This window comes from Neomonachus schauinslandi, chromosome 1, assembly GCF_002201575.2.
Source record: "Neomonachus schauinslandi chromosome 1, ASM220157v2, whole genome shotgun sequence".
Lineage (NCBI taxonomy): Eukaryota > Metazoa > Chordata > Mammalia > Carnivora > Phocidae > Neomonachus > Neomonachus schauinslandi.
This window is the reverse complement of record NC_058403.1, coordinates 1,891,205-1,915,365: the sequence shown is the minus strand read 5'-3', so window position 1 is coordinate 1,915,365 and position 24,161 is coordinate 1,891,205. Positions and strand designations below refer to the sequence as shown.

The following is a 24,161-nucleotide window of genomic DNA, read 5'->3' as shown; positions in this document are numbered from 1 at the left end:
TCCTGGGTGAACGGAGCTGTGATGACAGCCATCGCCTGGCATGGTTTCCGGAGCACACGGGAGGGAGCGCACGTGTAAGGCAGGAGCACGTCCTGGCTGGGGCACAGGGGACGATGCTGCCCTGCACCGGCCACCTTCCCCCCCCGGGTCGGGGGAGGGATCCGAGGCCCCGGGAGGCCACGTGGCGCGCCACGGCCCCACAGCCCTGTGGCTGAGCCATGAAGTGGGGAAGGGGTCTGTTGATGAGGTGGGGTCTCTGACAAGCTTGTCGTGGTGATGGGAGTCAGAGGGGTCCAAAGACACTCTGTCAGTACCCACGCAGCATATTCACGGGCTGGATGGGGGATGTGGCAGGAAGTGGTTTTGTGGCTTTTCTGGGATTAGGGAACACGTAGTGAGAGGAAGAGTAAACGCCTGGGCCCTCAGTGAGGTGCTTCCCTCCCCTTTCCCTAGAGAACCATTCAAAGTGGGCCACGGGCTCAGCTCAGCGCCCACTGGCCACTAAAGTGGGGGCTAAGTCTCTTACAGGAGAGCGTCCCCTGCAGGTGGGACTGGGCGCCCTACACACAGCCAGACGGGAGAGTCTGGACGATGTTTGGAATTACTGTAAACGGGGCAGACCAAAGCTGCTGAAACTCCCATGTTGTAGCAAAATAGGACCAAACTGAACAGCAGTGCTGCCCCTCCCCCCGCCCAGTGCTGCCCAGAAGCAGCTCGGAGCTTTGTGCTTCGCCTTCTGGAAGCCTGTGGGCCCATCAAGGCGAGGAGCATCTCGCATACTTGCGTCTCTCCTGCGGGGAGGAGTCAGAATGGCTGTGTGAGGTGGGGGGCAATGCACTTGCTACCAGAACTTCCCCTTCGAGGCAGGAGGCAGTGCTCATTCTGCACAGAAATGTATGTTATAAATACTTTCAGATAGAGGGGAAGAGGCCTGAAGTTAAGGGCAGGAGGGGCCAGGCTGCTGGATCTGGCAGGGACCTCCCCCTGCAGCCTAGCGCCATGTTTCCTCAGCATCCGGGCCCCCGAGCCTGGCCTGGGCTCAGCTGTGTGCTCTTCTAGGGTCAACGCCGCGGTGGACCTGCTGGAGATGGAAAGTCTGAAGCGGTCAGGCTCCATGGAGCAGAGACTGTCCTCCCTGGAGGAGCAGGTAGGCACCGGGCCGGGGCCTCCTTTTCTGGGTCATGTCTCCGACAGGCCTGGGCACCGCTCTTTGAGAAGGAGCATGCTGGGGAAATGACCCTGAGAAGGACTTGGGGAATGCTGGGACAACCGTTCCCAACTGGAAGAAGCGCCTTCTTTGTCTTCCAGAAAATTCTGTCAAATACTTCCCCATTGAGCTCCACCCCAGTGCACTGGGAGGTGTCTATACCAGGGGCTGGTCTGAGAGAGCTGCTCTGGTCCCCTTCTCTGGTCTCCTCAGAGCTGTCCTCTGAGATGACCCCTCTGCAGGACTCCACATCCAGACGCTGTGGGAATTACAGATGCCCTGGCCTGCTTTCCCAGGTTGCCTGGGGATCCTGGGAGGGAGGGTCCCAGGGGATGCAGGATGCGTTTGAATGTCGGGAGCAACGTCAGAAAGCAGCGTGTGGACATCTCAGACCAGCCCCCGATGGTTGGAATGTGGGGTCAAGGTTTGGATGCTTCTGCACGCAGGGAGCTTGTTCTTTTGTAAGAGGAAGCTCAAAGGACACTGTCAATAGGCAGTTGGCATTAGGTGAACAGCCCCTGCCCCACTCATCCCCCATCAATGAACATTGATGCTCCCCCACCAGTTGGGCCACATCCACTGGACTCCAAGCCCTGGGCCTGAGACAGGCAGCCCTGAGCAGCTTTGCAGGCTAGCTGGGCTCAGGTCCCTGAACATTCATTCACCCACCCATCTATCTATTCATTCATTTATTCATTCATCCATTTATCCATCTATCCTTCCATCCATCTGTCCATCATCCTTCTTTCCATCCATCCATTTCCATCCATCCATTCTTCCATCCACCCCTCTGTCCTTCTTTCTGTCCATCCTTCCATCCATCTGTCCTTCCTTCCATCCATCCATCTGTCCATCCATCCATCCCCCATCCATCCATACATACATCCTTCCTTCCATCCATCCATCCATCCTTCCTTCCATCCTTCCTTCCATTCATCCATCTGTCTATCCTTCCTTCCTTCCATCCATCCTTCCTTCCATCCATCTTTTCTTCCATCCATCCCCCATCCATCTGTCATCCATCCCCCATCCATCTATCATCCATCCATCCATCCATCCCCCATCCATCCATCATCCATCCATCCATCCATCCATCCATCCATCCTTTCATCCATCCATCCATCTATCCATCCTTCATTTCATGTTTCCCGTGCTCCTCCTCTGTGCCACATCCAGGGCTGGCCTGAGGAATGTCAAGGTGAACAGGAATTGTCTCCCCCTCAGAGGTTTCCAGTGTGGGGGGCACAGACATAAATGTCCATTGTCACAGTGTGGTTTAATAAGCACAGCAATGAAGGCAGTGATAGGGGCTGGCAGTCAGGGAGGCCTCCAGCCTCCAGGATAAGGAGGGGTAGGCAGGGTGGAGGTTGGGTCCCTGCCCTTCTGTGCCCCTCTTGCTGGGGGCACAGAGGACCTGTGCTTTCTTATGAGAGCCCCTGCCACCCACAGCAGCCTCCCAGCAGGCAGTGCCTGAGCCCCCCAGGCTGGCACTGGAGTCTTGCCTCTTCTCAGCTCTGCTGTGTCAGGTGGGGGCAAGCCACCCAGCCACTGTGCTGGCGGGGGCTCTGCCGTCAGCCAGCCCCTGCCCAGGGACCGCTGCATGCGGGGGTCTGCCCTAACTGCCTCCTCCCCTGTGGGGCCTCACCTTGCTGACCCCCTCTAACATGGGTGCTGCCGAGCAGCATCCTCCTGGCCCCTATTCGTCACGTGGCTCCTGCCATCACCTGCAGTTGAGTATGTTTGGTTTCTAGAAGCTTCTTTTCTCTGGGAGGAGCAGGAGCCGTGGGAAGCTCCGTGGGTCGTGGAGCCCCACCTTCTCCCTGTGGCTCAGAGCTGTCTTCTGGGGCTTCAGCATGGTCCAGTGGCCTCTGGTGTGTCCAGTTCCAGTGGCCATTGTGTCTCTCTGGTGGGCACTGCTGGTGACTAAGGGAAGCAGGGCGGGCTTGGATGCCCGTGGGGTCACTGCAGCGGGATGGGTGCTCCCAGCGGTGCCCTCGTGGTTTCAGTGGGGGGGTGGCTGTGCGGTACAGAGGAAGGTGCTGACCACACCTTGTTTGGGATGTGCCTTCCAGGTGGCCCAGATGTCCAGAGCATTGCACTGGATCATGAAGGCGCTGAGGGATGGTGGCTTTGGCTCAGAGGAGGGCCTCCCCACCCTGGGTGAGTGGAGGCCGCGACCGTGGCTGGTCTCTACTGGCCTGTGTTCTTTTGAATCTGGGGGTCCATGGGGAGGAGAGGGAGTAAGCAGGGCTCCCCCTCGGCCTGGGGGTTGGCTGACTGAGCTCTTCCTGAGCCCCGAGCACCCAGAGGGAGCATAGCCTGTCCCAGAGAAGCAGGGGCCCAGCACAGCCGAGCCCCCCACATGACCAGGTGGGGGACTTTGAGAAGAGGCCTGGCCCACGTCCCTGACCCCCTCTTGTGCATCGTGACACAAAGGAGGGGTAGCTCCAGAAGGTGCTGGGGGACAGAAAGCAAAGTCTGCGTTTCTAAGTTTGCAGCCAGCCAGGAAGAGGGCATGACTAGCCCTCCTGGGGCATTGCTGGCCCTCCTTAACTGGATGGGCTCTGGGGCAGCCACACAAGGAGGCAGGTGCTGGCTGGGGGCACACTCTCTGACCCCAGATCTCGGTCTTCCCAGAGCCATGGTCCTGGGGCCCTGGGCTGGGGCTCCCTTCAGGGCTGGTGGTGTTCACTCTGGACTCAGGGAGGTGGAGGAGGCTCAGTTTTGGGGAAAGGGCCATAGAGGACGCCCCTGTCCTGTGGGCAGGAGCCTGAGCCGGAGTCCGGCTTTGCCCACGGCTCCTTGTGGCTGTTCCAGCACCCCAGAAGACCTCAGAGGAGCAGGACCATGAGCTGGACGGCAGGCAGAAGGCAGAAGACGTGGGCGACACCCACCACGTGAACGCCCGGCACCTCCTCTACCCCAACTCCCACGTCACGCGTTTCCCCGTGCCCAACGAGAAGGTGCCCTGGGAGGTGAGTGCCAGCCTTGGCCGGAGGCGGCCGGGTTTGGGGCGGCGGTCCTGCCCTGAGCCCTCTGACACAGCCAGGCCCCAGGTGCACTCACCTGCTGCAGCCCCCAGGGACGTGTTGGACACAGGTGGAGACGGAGTCCCGTAGGTACACACAGCTGGGGGTGGTGGAGCTGGGATCTGACCCACACGGGGAGCAGACTGTCCCACTACCTCCGGCCACCTCGCTGGTCCTGGACCCCAGCATCCCGGAGTGGTCAGTGCCCCTATTGTGAGCACCAGCTGGGGGAAGGCCTCAAAGGGAGAGGAAGGGCTGACGGCCTCTGCGTGCCCTCCCTGCCCCCACGGGCTTTCTCTCTGGCCTTTCCAGGACCTTCCAGGCTGTGGTTTCCATTCTTTCTCCCCAGTCCCTGCCAGCTGGAGTCTTCCTCACTCCTGCAGTCCAGCCTGGACCCCCGCCCCATCCTGGGGGCTCCCCTAGACCAGCAGTGCCGTTGCCGCCCCCTCGGCTGGGTCCCCAGTGGGGGGTGCACCCCGCAGGCCTGCCTGAGCTCAGAGCTACCACGTGCACTTTGGGGATGGTCTCGGGGTCCTTGGCTATGAGCACTTTGACGAGGAGGAGCCGCCGTTGGGCATCCTGGGTGCCCTAGCTGTAGTCTGGGGTAACTGTCTGAGGGAAGAACTGCCGTGTTTGTGCAGACGGAGTTTCTCATCTACGACCCACCCTTTTACACGGACGACAGGAAGGACAAGGGCTTGGTGGACCCCGTGGGAAAGTGAGTGTGTGCATCCCTGCCCCCGGCAGGAGGGTGGGCGAGGGACCCGCCGGGCGCTCCCAGGTGACCGCCAGCGCCGGCTCAGGGTGAGGGTCTGCTTCCTGCCTGGACGGGGTGCCCGCTCTCCCCAAGGGCTGGGACGAGCTGGGAGGCGCGTGGCTGTGGGCACCTGCGGTCGTGGGCTCTCTGACTGCCCAGCCCCGGGCACCGCCCTCTCTTACCGGGGACGTGACTCTCCGCTTGCTCCCAGTGCCCTGGAAGCCTTGGCCGGCATCAGCTACAACGCCATGGATGGGCCCATAGACCGGCGGAGCTTCCACGGGCTCTACGCGGTTCAGGACGGGCTCCCTCTGTGAGTGCGGCTGCCCGCCATCCCGCATCACCCCGACCCTGTGGGGGGCCTTTGGGGGCTTGCTTCTGGGCTCAGCTGTCCTGTCTTGGCAAACTAGTCATTTTTCTGGTAAAAATGAACAAAACACAGAAGAAAGGACAGATTGACATAAAACGTTTCCTTGGCACCTGGACGAGGCCCCCTCTCTGCCCCTCCCGGGGCTCACCCCACTGACCTTGGGTGCTTTGCCTTCAGCCCTGAGTAACCTCAGGGACTTCCAGTCTTCCCTGTAAAATGGGGGTGACCGTCCCGCCATCTCCATGGATTTCTGAGAAAGAGCAGACTTCCCCCGAGAGGGTTCTGGCCGCAGGGGAGCAGCTGAGGGGCAGTGGGGTCGCGTCAGGGGATGACGGTGTTTCCAGCGTCTGTTCTGTGCGGGGACGGGCACTCTGTATGTCCGAGTCCAGCTGTCGAGTGACCGGTGACATCATGCCCAGCAGTCCTTGGGGATCACCTCCGTGTGTCAGCCTGGATGTCTGGAGTTGAAGGAGCCTCCTCTGGGCGGGGTCGCTGGGGAGGAGGCGGTTCCAGGGGCTGGAGGATGAGGAAGGAGCCATCAGAATTAGGGGAGGGACAACAATTGCTGGGATACCGTGAGCCCCGTGGAGCGGACGGGCCCTGGGGTGGCTTGAGAGAGCTGGCAGGGGCAGGGCTTTCAGGAATGTCCTGGAACAAGAGTGGGCCACTGTGTCCGGAGGTGGTGGGAGATGGGCCCCCGCTGCCGAGACAGGAGGCCACGCGGGGCCATGGCACAGGGAGAGAGCAGGCTGGCATGTCACAGAGGGACCTGCATGCATGAGGCCTTCGGGTGCGGACGTGTGTTGTGTGGCGCGATGAGCTAGGCACGCGCTCTCAGGGGGGCGCGGTGTCCACTCCAGCAGTAGGGCTGGATGTTGCTTTTCCAACCAACTCCAAGGTGACCTGAAGCTCCTGCCTCATCCCTCGGAGGCCCTCAGGGACATGTGTCCCCAGCGGGACAGTCCTAGGTGGGGAGGTGGAGTTGGCCGGGCTGGTGGATCTGGGGTCCCATCAGCGCCTCCACACACTGGCTCTTTCTTAGCATCCTGCTGCAGTGAGCTGTCCGTGCTCTGAAGATCCTGGGCCGCAGAAGGTCCGGGGGAGCCGGCGCGCTCCCCCTGAGGGGCCCCTGCCCTCCCCCGGCCTGGTCCTCCCAGAGACAAGCGGCAATCTAAGCAGACCCCTGTCCACCCCAGGAACCCCATGGGCCGCACAGGACTGCGCGGGCGGGGAAGCCTTGGTTGTTTGGGACCCAACCACACACTGCAGCCTGTGATCACCCGGTGAGTACGCCACCAGTGAGGCCACCCAGTCACCCACGGCCATGTCCATTCCATCCGCTGACCCTCAGGCACACCCAAGACACGGGGCGGGAGTGTCCGTACCCCCTGGGAGAAACCCAGGCCCGTCCCCACGCCCTGGGCCTTGAATCCCTTTGGGTCCCCGTCCCCTGGCTTGCCTCTGGGAGGAGGGGCAAAGCCATGGCCAAGGCCCAGGACCACCGACAAAACGAAAATACGTGTAATCCCACCCAGCATTTCCAAAGAGCGAGCAGTGGATCAGCGGGGGTCAGGGCATGTGCCTCCTTGAGGCTTTTGATAAAAAACGATTTGCCTGAGAAGCCGGCCCATTCTCATCCTCCCAGCAGTAGTGAAGTGGAAAGACATCCCCTAATGGCCACCACCCGGTTCTTCCCCTGGAGCGGCCGCTGGGGAAGGAGACAGGGTTGGCCCAGGGAGGGCAGGGGGGCGGAGGTGGGGAGCGCTCAGGTCAGAGGATCCCCGTGAGCGGCCCCTTCTGCAGGTGGAGGCGGAACCAGGATGGCGCCATCTGCAGGAAGAGCATAAAGAAAATGCTGGAGGTGCTGGTCGTGAAGCATCCGCTCTCAGAAGCCTGGGCCCTGCCAGGGGTGAGCCAGTGGGAGCTGTCTGTCCGGTCTGTCCATCCCACCTTCCGGCCCAACACCTCCCCCCTGCAGTCACCCCGCCTCCACCCGCCCGCTCTGGACTCTGTCCCTGGTCCTAAAGGACAAACTGGTGCTGGGCTTTGTAGAAGGAACCCCCTCCTGTTTGCTCCTTTGGCAGTTGTGAAAACGGGTTCGAAGACTGGTGTGTGAGAGTCTGACTGATACCCACTGTGTCTGAGCACCAGGCTCAGGGCTGGGGCTGTGTCAGGGCCCGGGCTGGGCCTCCTGTGGAGCTCGTGGCCTCGGGGGCACACACGGCTCCTCATGCAGGTGTCCCGGGCGGGCACATACCTCTGTGCGGCGCTGAGCTGAGCTCTAAGGACAGGACAGCGTGCAGGGCTGTGGGGAGGCAGGGAGTGGCAGATGCTTGTAGGGCTGAAGGCCGGAGTGCACCCCAAGGCCTTGTGGGGACAAACCTGATTGGGGTGCAGGAGGCCCTGGGCTGAACCGCTTGGGTTTTACTCCCAGATCAGTCTGCCCTCCCCGGCCCCCATCCTTGTTCTGGGGTCCTGGCAGGAGGACCAGGCCCCCCGACAGGCTCTGAGCTGGTGCACAGTGTCTGGGATGCGGCCCCGTTCGGGGGCCTCTCCTCTGAGCCTGTTCCCGGGATGTCCGTTATCTACCCCAGCTCAGCACCTGCCCATGGCCCAGTGGCTGCTCGGCTGGGGATGGCCAGGTCCCCAGGCTGCAACAAGGAGTCCGGGGCGCTGGGCAGTTCTGGCCCCTGAAGCCAGGACTCCTGTATCCCCAGCTGAGGGAGCACCACGCTGAACGGGGGGTTGGCTTACGGCCGGCCCCTCTCACCCTGGGGCTTCTCTAACATGATTCAGCCTCCCTCTTGGGCACTTTGATCTCTCCGGGCAGGACACTGGCCCAGCCCCAACGTGGTTCCTGCCAACTGGCATCTTCCGAGCAGCATGCCTGCAGACCCCCGGGCACTGTGCCTGCAGACCCCCCAGCGGCCTGCCTGAACGGGTCCCTGACACTGCATCTTTCGAGGGGCAGGCGTGTCTCAAGGGCCAAAGCAGGATGGCTGTGATAGGGACTTGGAGGGACTTCAGTAACAAACAGGGTCTCCTAGAGGATCAAGGGCCGGGTGGTGCAGGCTCAGGATCCAGGTCCCCGGGACAGGGGGCATTGGGAGTGGCCGGGAGCCCAGCCTGGGGGAGCAGAGGTGGGAAATGGCATCTGAGGGATGCAAACAACGAAAACATGCCCTCCTGCTGGTGGGCAGGTGGGGGGTAGGGCGCTGGTTACCTTATGGGCGCCAGAGAGAGGCCCTGGTGCCCGCGTGCACCCCTCCGAGGTTGTGCCTTTGGCCTGACTCAGCCCCACTCCGTCCCAGGCTGACGCGGGCAGTGGGCTCTGGGCAGCGTCACTGCAGTCCCGAGACAGCCAAGCTGCCAGACCCTTGTCCGCCTGCAGCTCCGTGGGGCTGGCCGGCTGCCCGCGCTGGGCAGGCGGCCAATGGAGGTGGGTCTCTGCACAGCCTCGCAGACCTGCCTCTGCCTCCTCTCTGCTTAGGGCTCCCGCGAACCAGGAGAGATACTGCCCCGGAAGCTGAAGCAGGTCCTCCGCAGAGAGTTCTGGTATTCCTTCCAGAACTTGCTGATTCAGGGCACTGAGGTAAGGGGGCCTTCCTGCTTCAGAGTACTGTCTGTGTGTCCTGGTCCCCCACAGCGTGCTGCTGGTGAGGGCTGCAGGGTGAGCAGGATGGGACACTGGGGACCCTGCTGCCAACCCACACCCCGCAGCCCCTGGAGGAAGGAGCTGGGAGCAGGAGGGGTGGCAGGCCATGGCTCTGGGCCTCGGGCACCTGCTTTCCCTCTCTGTCCCCATTCTCCCTAAATCAAGCGGCTGGGTGCCTCCCTCCCACACTCATTCTTGCCCTGAGCACACCCGGGCACACGGGAGCCGCAGGGTCTGTGTCTCCCCGGGCAGAGGGGTGCTGGGGCGCCAGCCGCCGGCTCCCCAGGCCCTGGCCCATGCACCTTGGTCAGGCCTGTATTCTTCGTCGAATCTGTTTGTCATTCTGAAGGCCGTCCGCATTTGCCGTCACACACCCATGTTCACTCTCGCCCACGGGGCTGCCCGGAGAGCCCTGCTCCAGGCTCTCTGTTGACCTCTGTGCACGCCCGCGTGGGGCTCCGGTGCCCGCGACCTCTGCGCGTGAACACCACACACGCTTGACAGAAATGGGGCCACATGGCACACATTTCTCCGTAACCTTTTTCATTTAATTCGTGATGGTCATATTTTTAAGCCCTGATTTACAAATTCACCTGCCCTTTTCCATGGCCCCGGGAGGCTCTGCGCCACGATTTGCCAAGCGTCCTCAGCGGACATCTGAGTTGTTCCCGGCCCTGTTTCTGGCCCCGCTCGGGGCGAAACAGGCAAGAGCTGCTGTTCAGTCTTGATCTACAGAGCCAGTCCTTTCACGAGGGCCGTCCCGGGCAGGGCTGGGGGCGACACCACCGTCTCTTTTCTCAACTTGGTGAGAAGAATTAAGTAGTTTATTTATTGAAATCCATGTACCATAAAATTAACCGTTTCAAAGTGAGCAGGTCGGTGGCCTTGAGTGCCCTGGCCGTGGGTGCGACCATCAGCCCAAGCGCCCGCCCCACCCAGCAGCGCTCGCCCCCGCCCTCGCCCCCGCCCGCGCCCCTCCAGGCACCAGTCGGCCCCCACAGGACCCTCGCTGCTAGTGGAATCACACAGTGTGCGGCCTTTGGCATCTGGCTTCTTTCACTTAGCGTCACGTTTTTGAGGTCCGCCATCCTGTTTCAGTCCTTCCAAGGGTCTGGATGTGGGGCCAGAACCCGGGAGGGAGCTAAGTGAGGGAGCTGGGGCCGTGTTGGGGAGCAGGATGCAGCAGGCAGGGAGACGGGGGCGGGGCCTGGGGCAGCGGGCAGCTGTGCCCAGGGCGTCCCAGGGCCTGGAGGGAGCAGAGGGCACACGTGGTGCCCCTTCCTCTGGAAGCTCGCCGGGGCGGGGCTCAGCACTCCATTGGGTGGACCAGCTCACCCCCGTGCTGCCCCCCAGGTGTACAAGGGGTACGTGGACGACCCAAGGAACACGGACAACGCCTGGATTGAGACGGTGGCCATCAGCATCCACTTCCCAGACCAGAGCGACATGGACCTGAAGAGGCTGAACTCTGTATGGGGCTTCGGCCACAGGCTCCCAGGAGGGGGAGACATGGGGCGAGCGTGCTCTGGGGTGACCTCCAGGCCTCCGGCAGGGGTCTGCCCGGGGTCTTGGGCGGCCAGAGCTGGCGAGGACCAGAGGGTGGGGGCTGCAGAGAGCAGGGGGCTCCAAGAGGCAGCAGGAGAGGCCAGAGCCGAGTCAGAGTTGCAGGATTCACGTGTCTTCACGGGGATAGCGTCCCCCATACCTAGGTCAGTCCAGAGCTGGGACCACTGAGGCCCAGGGAGCAGACCTGGGGCTGGGTTTGCAGGACGAACACCTGAGAATAAGGCCACCTGCTCTGTTCTCACGAAGGATTATCAGGGCTGGGCAGGATTCTCTGAGTCATGTCCGAAGCAGCTGTTCTCACTCCCCTTTGCCAGAGGAGCACAGTGAGCCAGCCATAGGCTGGGCCCGTAGCAGGGACCAGGGCTGTGGTGTCCCCGCGGCCCTTCCGCAGCTGAAGTTTTGGGGTGCCTGGGCCGGCTCGGGGGGAGTCAGGCTCTGCGTTTGCCCTCTTGCAGCACCTGCACTCCTGTGACCCGGGGATGTCCGCCCAGTGGCAGGTTGTGGACAAGCGCATCCCACTGTATGCCCACCACAAGACCATCCTCCAGAAGGTGGCCACTCTGTTTGGGGCTTTCTACTGACCCGTGGACTTGGCCGGGCCCTGTTGCCAGGGGCAGGTGAGGCCAGCCCGCCCGCGGTCCCCGTGGAGGCTTGGGCTGCCGGGCACACAGGCTGACACCAGCTGCCCGAGCCACATGCCGCCCTGGACCTCGGGCGGCCAGAGGCTGCTGCTGGGGCACCGCGTGGTGTGTTGTGGGCATCTGCCACCTCTCATAGCCACCTCGAGTCGCCGACCAGATGAGCCTGTGAATTGGAGGGCATCAGGGCGCCCCAAGGGGAGAGCCAAGGCAGGGGACATCTGGCTCTGGTCACTTGGCCATTCCTCAGGGTTGACGTGGCCCCTGGGACCCTGCCAGCCATCCTTGCCCCTGCAGCCTCGGCCCTCAGCCAGATTCCCTCCTGGTCCCATCGTGAGCAGCTCGTCCACGACCAGACGTGCATTGGCCCAAGGCCGGTGTTTCCTGGACAGTCGGGGCTCCCCCGTGACCTTCTCCTCGGGCCCACATCCCAGAGACGGTGTTCACTGTGACCTTACTCGAACCCTCACCTGCTCTGGGGTGGGGCACCAGGCCCCTCAGTTCACTGCCCCGGGCGGTCAAGGCTGAGCCCGTGCACCCAGGGGGTGGGGGCCACTCAAGCACACGCCTTCTCTGGAGACCCAAGGGTGTCTGCCTATGGGCTACCCTGGGGCCTCGGGGGGCTCTGCAGGCATGGCACTCCCTCCCTCCTCCCTGTGAGCGCAGGGAGGGGCAGGCGGTGGGCACGGATGGCGGGGCGACACCCTGCTCCTTGTCAGTGGCTCACAGACCATCAGCATAAACCACCAGGAATCGTCAGGCCTGGGAATACTGTAAAACCCAACATTAAATGTGCTGCCCAAGCCAGCCTGCCCAGCGTCTTCCGTGCTTCCTACATCAAGTTCAGACACATACAGTGGTCAGGGGGCTATGTCTGGGCCACTGAAACCTCTTCCAATCCATGGCCAAGCCACCCGTGGCCCGAGGGCGTCTCTTGTGGCCATTTCCTATGGGTTCCTCCCCGTGGCCATCCTGCTGGCCCCTGAGGCCCAAACTCACCACGTCCTCTCCGATCCACCCCTGCCCCTCTCCCTACACTTTATTCTCCAGGACGCGGGCCCCAGCATCGGCCCCCAGCACCCAGGCTGGGACTCCTCAATCTCGAGCCCTTTCCATGGCTCCCCCCACGCAGGTGGGGGCCTGGGTTTTTTATCTAGACTCATATACCTAGCCAAACTAGCATTCAACTGGCAGCACCAAATAAAGACATTTTGGAATTGTAAGGACTCAAAAAAAAAAATGTGTTACTCGCACATTCTTTCTGAAAGAATTTCTCTAAGATGAATTTCAGAAAAGCAAACACTGACTTAGCTTGGCTTCCGTAACAAAATTCCAGATGGGGCGGCTCAGACAGCAGACGTTTCTTTCCAGTCCTGGAGGCTGGAGGTCCGAGATCGAGGTGCCAGTGGGGTTGGTTGCCGGGAGCTCTCTTCCTGACTGTCTCTCACTGCCCCTGATCACATGCCCATCCTTGGTGTGCATGGAGAGGGAGTGAGCGCTCCGGCGTCTCTTCTTACAAGGATCCTAATCCTGTCACCTCAGGGCTCCGCTCCTTCGCTTCATTTAACCTTAATTACTTCCTTAGAGCCCCACCTCCAAATACAGCCACACTGGGAGTTAGGGCTCCGACATAGGGATTTGGTGGGGGGCACAAACATTCCGTCCTTAACACACACTCACGCGCGCGCGCACGCACACGCAGGCACACAGACCAAGCTCTGTGCTGGCGAAGAAACTGTTAAAACGTATGGCTAAGTCCCGTAACTGTTGAGGCGTGCTGTGCAAAGAAAACTTAATACCAGCTTAGCTGGTCTCCCTGGGAGCAGGCGGAGGAGACGTGCGGGCGATCCCAGCGCCACAGTCCCCGCTCACTCGGAGGAGGAAGGAGATGCTGCCCACAGCAGTGCTGCGTGGACAGCAGGGCTCACGGCTGCGGGGCCGCGGGACGGTCGTGGGGCTAGTGGCCGCGGGTGGGGCAGAGGCGGGGGAAGAACCGTGCACCCCCAGAGCAATTAAGTGGGAGCGATGAGATCAAGGGACGCACAATAATCCGCAGAGGATGGTTACTATGAAATAAAATGGTAGGGAACTCAAGGCACAGCAGTAATTATGGCCCGCATACATCGTGATTTTCATATGGGGTCAAAAAAATAATGCACCTCGTTTGTCTTGTTTCCCATGTATTTTTCTATATCACCTAAGACAGACGTCTGATAGCTAACAACGTGGGGAAGTCGTGCTGGGCAAAGGCTCTCAAAGAGAAAGGTGTGGGAAGAGTTCTAGCAGGACCCACGGACGCAGGCGCCTACGTGGCTCCCGTGAGGAGCAAAGAGGAGCGTTTGATTACGCAAGGGTATCATCTGCTGAAAAGCTAGCACCTTCAGGAACTGTTACCCACCCAACACCATAGCTTTTTAAATATATGAAGCAGGGCGCCTGGGTGGCTCAGTTGGTTAAGCGACTGCCTTCGGCTCAGGTCATGATCCTGGAGTCCCGGGATCGAGTCCCGCATCGGGCTCCCTGCTCGGCGGGGAGTCTGCTTCTCCCTCTGACCCTCCTCCCTCTCATGTGCTCTGTCTCTCATTCTCTCTCTCACAAATAAATAAAATCTCCAAAAAAAAAAATTTAAATATATGAAGCAGACTTGATAGAAATTCAAGGAGAAATTGGCAAATTCACAGTAATAGTTGAGATACTTTCTCAGAAATCGGGGAATCACGAAGCAAAAGGAAAACAGGGCAGAATTTGAATAATACAATCAATAGGACTGAGGTCCTTCTGTGTGTGTCGTGTGGGGTGTGTGTGTACAATTTCATACGTACATGTGTGTATTCATATGTAAATATATGTACTAATTATATGAGATACACCTACATTATGTATAATTTATACGTAAATTCATTTACATATAAATTATATAAGTGATGTACAATGTATTTATATATAATATGAAATATGTATATGTATTAACTTGTGTGTAACATATGCATACAGACATAGCACATACATAAACATACATTGCTCATGCATGTGTGTGCATATGATTCTGCACCGACCCCAACAGCAGGAACCGGAGGCCCAGAGGAGACACACAGGACATTCACAAAAACCAAGCGTGTGTCACACCATCGAGGAGAGATCGCAACAGATTTGCAAAGGCAGCCCCAGGACGGAGCCACACCCCCCGGCCAGAGCATCGGAACAGTAACATCGCAGCGGTGCCGGGCGGCTCCGTTGGTTAAATGTCTGCCTTCAGCTCAGGTTGTGATCTCGGGGTCCTGGGATGGAGCCCCGCATCACGTCACTTCCTGCTCAGCAGGGAGCCTGCTTCTCCCTCTCCCTCTGCCCCTCCTCCGGCTCCTGCTCTCTCTCTAAATAAATAAAATCTAGGGGCGCCTGGGTGGCTCAGTTGTTAAGCGTCTGCCTTCAGCTCAGGTCATGATCCCAGGGTCCTGGGATCGAGCCCCGCATCGGGCTCCCTGCTGGGCCGGAGGCCTGCTTCTCCCTCTCCCACTTCCCCTGCTTGTGTTCCCTCTCTCGCTGTGTCTCTCTCTGTCAAATAAATAAATAAAATCTTAAAAAAATAAAAAAATAAAATCTAAAACAACAACAACAGTAACGTTAGAACAAGGACATACACCAGAAGGGACAGAAACCACATCTAGTGGTTCCAGGAGCCTGTGTTTGGGACGGTGAGTGACCGGTCCCTGACCAGCTCGGAGGGACAGGAGGTGGTGTCCAGGGCAGGGCACTGCTGGGTGATGCAGCCCTCTGCCCTCTGTCCTCCCTGGCGGGGCTTTGGTCCTGTTTCCCAGGCAAGAGCACTAACGAGGAAGGCAGAACCTCTGTCAGGAGAGCAGACGCTGTCCTTGAGACTCTGGCCAGCACTCTGTCCCAGGACCACCCCAGCTGCTCGGGGAAGGACAAGCAAGCACCGTGAGCTGGGCGTTGTCCAGGGAAAGCCCAGGGGAGCCACTGTGCCCGCCGCCTCCCTGCCTGCGACCTGCCCCTTTAGTGGGGAGCAAACCAGTGCAAGACAGTGAGGGGGTTCATGTCACAACCTGTGGGATGCGGCTGGAGAGTCTCAAGAGAAACCTTTACAACCTTAGATGTCCTTATTCGAAAATCAAAGACTGAAAGTGAATTATCTGAGGTTATAACTGAAGAAGCTCGAGAAAAGGCTACAACATAAACGCAGGGGCCAAAGAAGTCGGGATTTATGGAGGAGGAAAAAATAGGAGTCTGCATGATGAATACATTAAAAAGCCGGTTCTTGGAAAAGACGGACCAAGCAGACAGAACGTGGCAATCCGTCAGCCAGTGAGGCTCTGGGAGAGCCTGCGGGGTCCCCGGCCCTGCCTTCTCGGGCTCCCCATCAGCTGCCCTCTGTCCTCTCCCTCTGTGTTGCTCCAGTCCCTCCTGGGAGTCAGCTATTTCCAACAGTGCCTGCCAGGCCCCGGGTTCTGTCTGGGGGTCCCCATGGCTGGGCCAGGGCCGGAGCTGGGGGCCCCTGGGGCCGGTGTGGAGGCCAGGGCAGAGAGGGCTGACCGTGCACCAGGAAGGGCTGGGCAGGGCAGCAGAGAGGCGAGCGCACACCCAGACACTCCGAGGAGGAGTGGTCTCCCTGCGGGAGGGCAGCATGCTGACCTCACCGAGGTGTTTTTTTCATTGGCCTGGTTTCATCCTGGCCCCTGTGGATGCCGCAGGCTCAGCTCCTCTGTGCTAGTCCCCAGAGATATGCTCTCGGACCTTGCCTAGCAAAACCACCTTCCTGATGGGGAAGCAATTAACCAGCCGGAGCAGCTGTCCTGCATCCCTGGGGCCAGCGAGCCTGGATTCTGGTTGGATAAATGGGTGAGATAATCAGCCCTGAGCCCAATTACAGTCTGACGGGCAGCTACAGCGGGCAGACCACGTGGCCAGAAGAGCAGTAGAAGGTTTCTGGTGTTTCTGAGAGCACAGGCACATGGTCTGGAGTGGACGGGGAGCCAGAGTCTCGCAGGGCTCTGTGGCCGTGGCCTGGCCAGTGGCCGGCGGCCCCTGTGAGGCTGACCATGCGATCAGGAAGACGGCTCACCACACAGCTTTCCACGAGCGCCTGAATCGATCTGTCCGTCCGTCCGTCCATGCAGAATCGCCCAAGAACAGCAAACCTGTGTGGCACGTTACTATTTTCTGTTGTTGAGGCAGAACACACTTAGTCTTCTGGGCACATCTCGCATGTGATCTGCGGGCAACCAGCACTCAGATCCAGATCCAGAACATGCAGCCCCAGGAACCCCTCCTGCCCCATCCCATCACTGCCCTCTGGAACTTTCCATAAGCAGAACCGCACAGCGTGAGCTTGGCATGTCTGGCCTCTCCCATTCTGCTTCATGTCTGTGGATTCCCCTGCACCAGCACTGTGGTTTGGGGTAGCAACCCCATTTAATTTAATTTGAATATTAAAATATTCCTTCATTTGGGGGCTCCCTTTAGGCGTCTGTTTGACTTGCCCCACATTGACATACCCGCAGCTTCAAGGCTTGCATTATTTTAATCTCTAAAGAGAGAGTCGGCTGTTGAAAGCAGAAATAATCAGGTGTTGTGTGGTCCCTATGCACGAGGACGTACACCGCTGCACGGGCCGTGACCAAATGTGGCCTGAAGGACCCCTGTGGTAAGCAGCCACAGCTGGACGTGACACCCTAAGCAGCTACCGAAATCACACCGTAAAGAGTCACAGCTGTCACAGCCAACTCAGAACAAAAGGCGCGATCACAAAAACGCGTCCAGAAGAAGGCAGGGAGAGAGGAAAAGGGCAGAGCAGAGGAAGACAGACTGGAGCCCGAGCCCGAGCCCGGAGTATGGGTTCTCGTAGCCAGGACAGCACCGCCAGCAAATGCTATGGCCTGGTGCTCGTCGCGTCCTCCCCCCGCAGCGTCCTCATCTGTCCGGGACCCAATCGCAGTTAGCTCTGCTCTCTCCTCGCTCTGCTCCAGTCTGTAACACCGACGCAGTCTTTTCTTCCTTGTCTTTTATGAAGTGCACTGATCAGTCACTTGTAACGTGTCTCTCAATTCGGGTGTGTTTGAAGAGCTCTCACGACTGGAGTGAGATCATGCATTATTGGCAAGAACGGCCCAGAAGTGCTGGTGTGTGTTTCTCGGTCCATTGCATCAAGGGCTAAGTGACACTCATTTCTTACTACTGATGATATTAACCTTGGTCCCCTAGGTAGGGTGGTTTCTGCTATGCTTCTCCACCGTAAAATGATTATTTTTCCCTTTGTAGTTAATAAATATATGGAGGAAGATACTTTGGTGCTATAGAAACCCTGTAGGAAGCCAAGTGTAAAGACACAAGTGTGAGGATGAAATTAGACACCCCACGCTGACGTAATCGCAAGGAGGCTGCAGTGGCTACGCTAGTGTCAGACAAAACCGAGTTCAAGGCAAACAATCTGGGGGTAAAGGGTTACCTCATAATGATGAAGGGCCAGTTTATAAAGAAGACATCATAATCTGAATAAAGGACTTCAAAATACACGAAGCAAAAGCTGATAGAAGTGCAAGGAACAGCAGACAAAGCTATAGTCACAGTCAGAGTCATCAACACCCCTCTGTCAACAATTAATAGAAGATCAGCAATAATGTAAAATTCTAGACTCGCACTACCAGCAGTCTTGATCTCATCAACACTTCTAGAACATTCCTTCGGAGCAACCATACAACACATTTAAGCACACATATAACAATTATTAACACAGGCCCCTTTCTGGACCATAAAATGAGTCAATAAGTTTAAAAGGACCCAAAGCATACAGAGTATGTTCTCTGACAATGAATTTAAATTAAGCCCCAAATATCTGGAAACAAAGTAAAACACTTCTAAATCCATGAGTCAAAAAAGAAATCAAAAGGTAAATTACAAAGTGTTTCAAACTTAATGAATTTCATTAAGAATTTGTGGGATGCAGCTAAAGCAGGACTTGGAGGGAAATTTATAGCACTAAAATGCCTGTACTAGAGAAGAAGAAAAGTCTCAAACCAGTGAGCTCAGCTTTCACCTTAGGAAACCAAAAAAATGAAGAGAAAATTAAACTCAGTGTAAGCAAAAGATCAATTGGGAAATAAAAAAGTAAACAATAAAGAAGTCAATGAAACTAAAAACTGGCTCTTTGAAAATGTCAGTAAAATTGGTAGACTTCTATCCTGACTAATCAGTAATAGAACAAAGAAGATGCAGATTACCTATATCAGGAATGAACTGACATCACTTCGCACTCCATATTGAAAAGATAACTAGGGGACATTATAGATAACTTTATACTGATAAATTCAACAATTTAAATGAAACCAACAATTCCTTTTTTTATTTATTTAAATTCAATTAACTGACATAGTGTATTATTAGTTTCAGAGGTAGAGTTCAATGATTCATCAGTTGCATATAACACCCAGTGCTCATTACATCATGTGCCCTCCTTAATGTCCATCACCCAGTTACCCCAGCCCCCCACCCCCCTCCTCTCCAGCAACCCTCAGTTTGTTTCCTATGATTAAGAGTCTCTTATGGTTTGTCTCCCTCTCTGATTTCATCTTGTTTTATTTTTCCCTCCCTTCCTCTATGCTCCTCTGTTTTGTTTCTTAAATTCCACATGTGAGTGAGATCGTATGATCCTTGTCTTTCTCTGATTGACTTATTTTGCTTAGCACAATACCCTCTAGCTCCATCCACGTCGTTGCAAATGGCAAGATTTCATCTTTTCTGAGGCCTGAGTAATATTCCATTGTATTTATGGACTACATCTTCTTTATCCATCAGTCTGTTGACGGACATCTGCACTCTTTCCATAGTTTGGCTATTATGGACATTGCTACTATAAGCATTAGAGCACAGGTACCCCTTTGGATCACTGCATTAGTATCTTTGGGGTAGATACCTAGTAGTGCAATTGCTGGGTCATAGGGTAGCTCTGTTGTCAACTTCTGAGGAAACTGCATACTGTTTTCCAGAGTGGCTGCACCAGCTTGCATTCCCACCCACAGTGTAGGAGGGTTCCCCTTTCTCCGCATCCTCGCCAACATCTGTCATTTCCTGACTTATTAATTTTAGCCATCCTGACTGGTGTGAGGTGGTATCTCATTGTGGTTTTGTTGTTGTTGTTGCTGTTTTTTAAAGATTTTATTTATTTATTTGACAGGGAGAGACACAACCAGAGAGGGAACACAAGCAGGGGGAGTGGGAGAGGGAGAAACAGGCTTTCCGCCGAGCAGGGAACCTGATGCGGGACTCGATCCCAGGACCCTGGGATCATGACCTGAGCTGAAGGCAGACACTTAACGACTGAGCCACCCAGGTGCCCCTCATTGTGGTTTTGATTTGTATTTCCCTGATGCCAAGTGATGTGGAGCATTTTTTTCACGTGTCTGTTGGCCATTTGTATGTCTTCTTTGGAGAAATGCCTGTTCATGTCTTCTGTCCATTTCTTGATTGGATTATTTGTTCTTTGGGTGTTGAGTTTGATAAATTCTTTATAGATTTTGGATACTAGCCCTTTATCTGATAAGACATTTGCAAATATCTTCCTCCCATTCTATAGGTTGTCTTTTAGTTTTGTTGACTGTTTCCTTTGCTGTACTAAAGCTTTTTATCTTGATGAAGCCCCAATAGTTCATTTTTGCCCTTGCTTCCCTTGCTTTGGAGACGTGTCTAGCAAGAAGTTGATGCAGCTGAGGTCAAAGAGGTTGCTGCCTGTGTTCTCCTCTAGGATTTTGATGGATCTCTATCTCACATTTAGGTCTTTCATCCATTTTGAGGTTATTTTTGTGTGTGGTGTAAGAAAATGGTCCAGTTTCATTCTTCTGCATGTGGCTGTCCAATTTTCCTGACACCATTTCTTGAAGAGACTGCCTTTTTTCCATTGGCTATTCTTTCTTATTTTGTCTAAGATTAGTTGACCATAGAGTTGAGGGTCCATTTCTGGGTTCTCTATTCCGTTCCTTTGATCTATGTGGAAACAGACAATTCCTTGAGAGAGATGAACTACCAACATTCAGTCAAGGAAAAATATAACTTCAGCAGCTCTATCTCTTTAAATAATGTAATAACATATAAAAATGATGATATATCATAACCAAGTGGGATTTATTCCAAGGACACAAGGTTAATTCAACACTTGAAAATCAGTTAATATAATCTTCCATAAGAACATATTAATTTTAAAAAAGCTTCTCAATGGGTGAAGAAAAGACATTTGACAAAATCCAAAACCCCTCCTGATAAAACAAACTCTCGGCAAACTAGAAATAGAAGGTATCAACCTTAAAAATAAAATAACCACTTCTTTTACTAGCAAAATGAGTTTATTCAGGAATAGCAGAGGAATTGCAATTTGGAGTGAGGCAAATCATGGTGAGCCGAGGCAGGTCCAAAGAGACAAAGGGAAGGTCAGCTTTTATTTGGTTTCAGGAGGAAGTTGGGGAGGGTTGTTTCAAACAGTTTATTGGAGAAAACAAGAGTTCGAGGTTGTGGCATTTCCTCATTGGCGGTAAGAGGTGGTTAGTTAGTGTGTTGCTAGGACAGGGAGGGATCTTCCTTCCTTTCTTTAAGAGCAGGAGATTAAATTCCTATGGGAAAAATGTCCTCCTTCATCAAGATAATTCTTATCTTCTTTCTTCCTGCTGGTGATGCAGGCTGCAAGGAGTGGGACATGAGTGACAGTGCTTCTTTGGGGCTTCCTGACTCCATTTTCAAGAGGTTTCCTCTATTTTCACAAAGGGAACATCCTCTTACTGATAAGAACAGCTACAAAAACATTCTACCACCAACATTATCCTTAAAGGACTGAATGCTCTCCCTCTACGATTGGGATGAACAAGGATATGTGCTCTCAGTCCTCCTATTCAGTATCGAAATAGAGGCTCTAGCCAAAGCAATTAGACACAGATTGAAGTAAAAGGCATCCAGACTGGAAAAAAAAGAATAATCTTTTTATTTACAGATAGCATGATTGTATATGTAGAAAATCCTCAGGTATCTATAGAAAAAGTTACTAGAACAAATAGGTGATTTTAGCAAAGTTAAGATCAGTATACAAAAATCTCTTTTAGGGGTGCCTGGGTGGCTCAGTCATTAAGCATCTGCCTTCGGCTCAGGTCATGATCCCAGGGTCCGGGGATCGAGCCCCACATCGAGCTCCCTGCCTGCTTCTCCCTCTCCCACTCCCCCTGCTTGTGTTCCCTCTCTGGCTGTGTCTCTCTCTGTCAAAATAAATAAAAAATAAAAAATTTAAAAAAACTTAAAAAAAACCCAAAATCTCTTTTATTTCTATATATTAGCATTTAACAAGCAGAAATTGAAATAAAGATACCATTAACAATAACATGAAATTATGAGAAATAAGTTTGACAAGAGATAGGCAAGATATGTAAACCAAAAACTACAAAACACAGCTGAAAGAAACAAAAGCAGTTCTAAATAAATGAGAAGATATACCATGTTCATGGACTGAAGTACTCAATATTGTCAAGATATAAATTCTTTCAAACTGATCTATAGATTCAGTGGAATCCCAAACAAAATGCACCAGGCTTTTTTGCTAGAAGTTGACAAGCTGGGTCTAAAATTCATGAGGAAGTGCAAAGGATCTAGGATAACCAAAAAGAACTTTATGAAAACAAAAGTGGAAGATCATACTACCTGATTCAAGAATCTATAATAAGCCACAGCAATGAAGACAGCTTGGAAAATTGGCATAAAAATAGGCAAATAGAGGGGTGCCTGGGTGGCTCAGTTGATTGAGCGCCTGACTCTTGATTTCTCCTCAGGTCATGATCTCAGGGTGGGGAGAGGGAGCCCTTGGTCCAGCTCCGTGCTCAGTGGGGAGTCTGCTTGGGATTCTCTCTCTCCCGCTCTCTCGGCTCCCTCCCCTCACTCTCTAAATAATTAAATAAAATCTAAACAATCGGCAAATAGACCAATGAAACACAGAGTATAGAAATAGGTTCACACACATATAAAGGATCACTGATTTTCAACAGAGGTACAAAGGCAACTCAGCAGAGAAAGGATCATTATTTCAACAAACAGCCCCGGAAACTGGATAGCCATAGGCAGAAAAAACAAACTTGAATTATATCTCACACCATATACCAAAACTAACCCAAAATGGATAATAAATGAAAAATATACAAAGCATGGAACATTCATATAATGCATTACTACTCCGCAGTAAAAGGAATAACTATCGATTATCGCATCAACATGAGTAAACTCGAAATAATTACGCTGACTGAAATGAGCTAGGCAACAAGGGACACGATCACGACTCCGTTTATATGAGTTACAAGAAATGCAAGCTGATGTACAATGACCCAGCAGACTGGTACTTGCCTGGTGAGGGGGCCGGAGGGAAAGGGGAAACTCTGGGCTATTTACTGTGTTGATTGTGGTGACGGCTTTACGGGTGTATACAGATGTCAAACACAGCAAATGTAAATATGAGGTTTTGTGTGTCACTACACCACAATAAGGCTGTTTTCAAAACCCTAAAGATGGCTCCAATCCAGCTTAAATGCTAGACCCCACCCCCACATTACCTACTCAGAACACGGGAGGGTAGGGGCTGGGGCCATGGTCTGGGGCAGGACCCAGCCTGGCGGAGAACACATTACCCAGCTTGGGTGGGCCCGGCTGACCCGCCGGGAAGGCACCGCTCCCAGCCCGGGCGTGAGCCGCACGAGCAGGGGTGGGGTCTGCGGCCCTACGGCCCGCCCCCAGCCGCGCCCACAGACCCTGAAATTTCCATCCCTCCCCGCGCCCCACCCTCCGTCTAAGAGTGACGCCCCGTTCCCGTCCCACAGACCCCACACTCCACCCAAGCCCGGCCGTACCCTCCGCCCCAGGCCGGGCCCCTGGTCCTCAAGCCCCGCTTCGTCCTGGCCACGCCCCATCCGAGACTCCGCCCAAGCCCCACCCCTCCACCACCTCAGGCCCCGCCCCGTCTTCCTCGCAGCTCCGCCTCAAGCCCCGCCCCGCCCCTCCGCAGCCTCAGGCCCCGCCTCCAGACCCCGTCCGTTCTTGCCTTACAGCTCCGCCTCAAGCCCCGCCCCTCCCACAGGCCCCACCCCATCTCGCCCTTAAGGCTCCGCCCCAGGACCCGCCCCCACCCCAGGCCCCGCCCCGCGGAGCCGAAGGCCGAGCCGCGTGTGTCCCGAGCGGCCGCAGAGGTGGGCGCAGGCCCGGGGTCGCCGCCGCGCCGGGGTGTGGCTCCGGGTCGGGCTCCGAGCAGCCGGGAGCCTCGCGCAGAGCGGCCTCCGGACGCGGCCGCGCAGGTAAAGCCCCCGCCCGCCCGTCCGCCGCCCGGGGTCGCAGGGTCCCGGGATCCCGGGGTCTGGGGTCCCAGCCCCGCCCGCCAGGCCCCGCGCGCGGCCCCGCCACTCCACGCCCCAGCGCGGCCGCGCGCCCAGGGCTTGGCTTTTCTCCCTTCTCGCTTTCCTTCTTTCTCCACCACAACTGAAATGCAAGGCGCCGCCCCCGGGGCCGCGTGCTCGTCCCCGCTGGGCTGACAAAGAAGGGCTCTCTCCGAGCTTACAGTTGTGTGAGGGGTGTCAGGATGAGCAAAGTGCTAAGCTCCGACAGCCGCCACCCCGGCCACGGCCGCCACCCCGGCGGCCACCCCGGCGGCCAGGAGCGCGCACCGCTCGGTTGCCAGTCGTTTGCCCATCCCTCTGCCCTGCATTCCTCTTTCTTAGGAAACCCCCGCAGCCCCGCCTTCCTGGTTTCCAGCCTCAGGAGCTCGGAGGGGTGGCCCCTCATCCGGCGGGCCAGCCCCTGCTCCCCTAGGTGTGCCATGGGTGTGTCCAGGGTTCCCGGACCAGCCAGCGGTCAGCGCGACCTGCCCTTGCTTTTCTGGGTGGCTTTGGGAATCTCGGAAAGAAGTTACAGAGACCCCCG

At 55.9% G+C, this 24,161-nt stretch overlaps 1 protein-coding gene across 1 annotated transcript in view; it reads left to right on the top strand.

The window, feature by feature from the left end:
* Window positions 1-11,761, top strand: part of TRPM2 (transient receptor potential cation channel subfamily M member 2) — a 50,572-nt gene extending 38,811 nt beyond the window's left edge. The window contains 10 exon segments of the mRNA XM_021679187.1: window positions 1,060-1,147; window positions 3,280-3,367; window positions 4,025-4,182; window positions 4,878-4,954; window positions 5,205-5,306; window positions 6,560-6,646; window positions 7,167-7,272; window positions 8,854-8,955; window positions 10,372-10,488; window positions 11,040-11,761. Coding sequence (XP_021534862.1) covers window positions 1,060-1,147; window positions 3,280-3,367; window positions 4,025-4,182; window positions 4,878-4,954; window positions 5,205-5,306; window positions 6,560-6,646; window positions 7,167-7,272; window positions 8,854-8,955; window positions 10,372-10,488; window positions 11,040-11,165 — 1,051 coding nt within the window. The 3' untranslated portion in view covers window positions 11,166-11,761.
* Window positions 11,762-24,161: the final 12,400 nt, after the last annotated feature.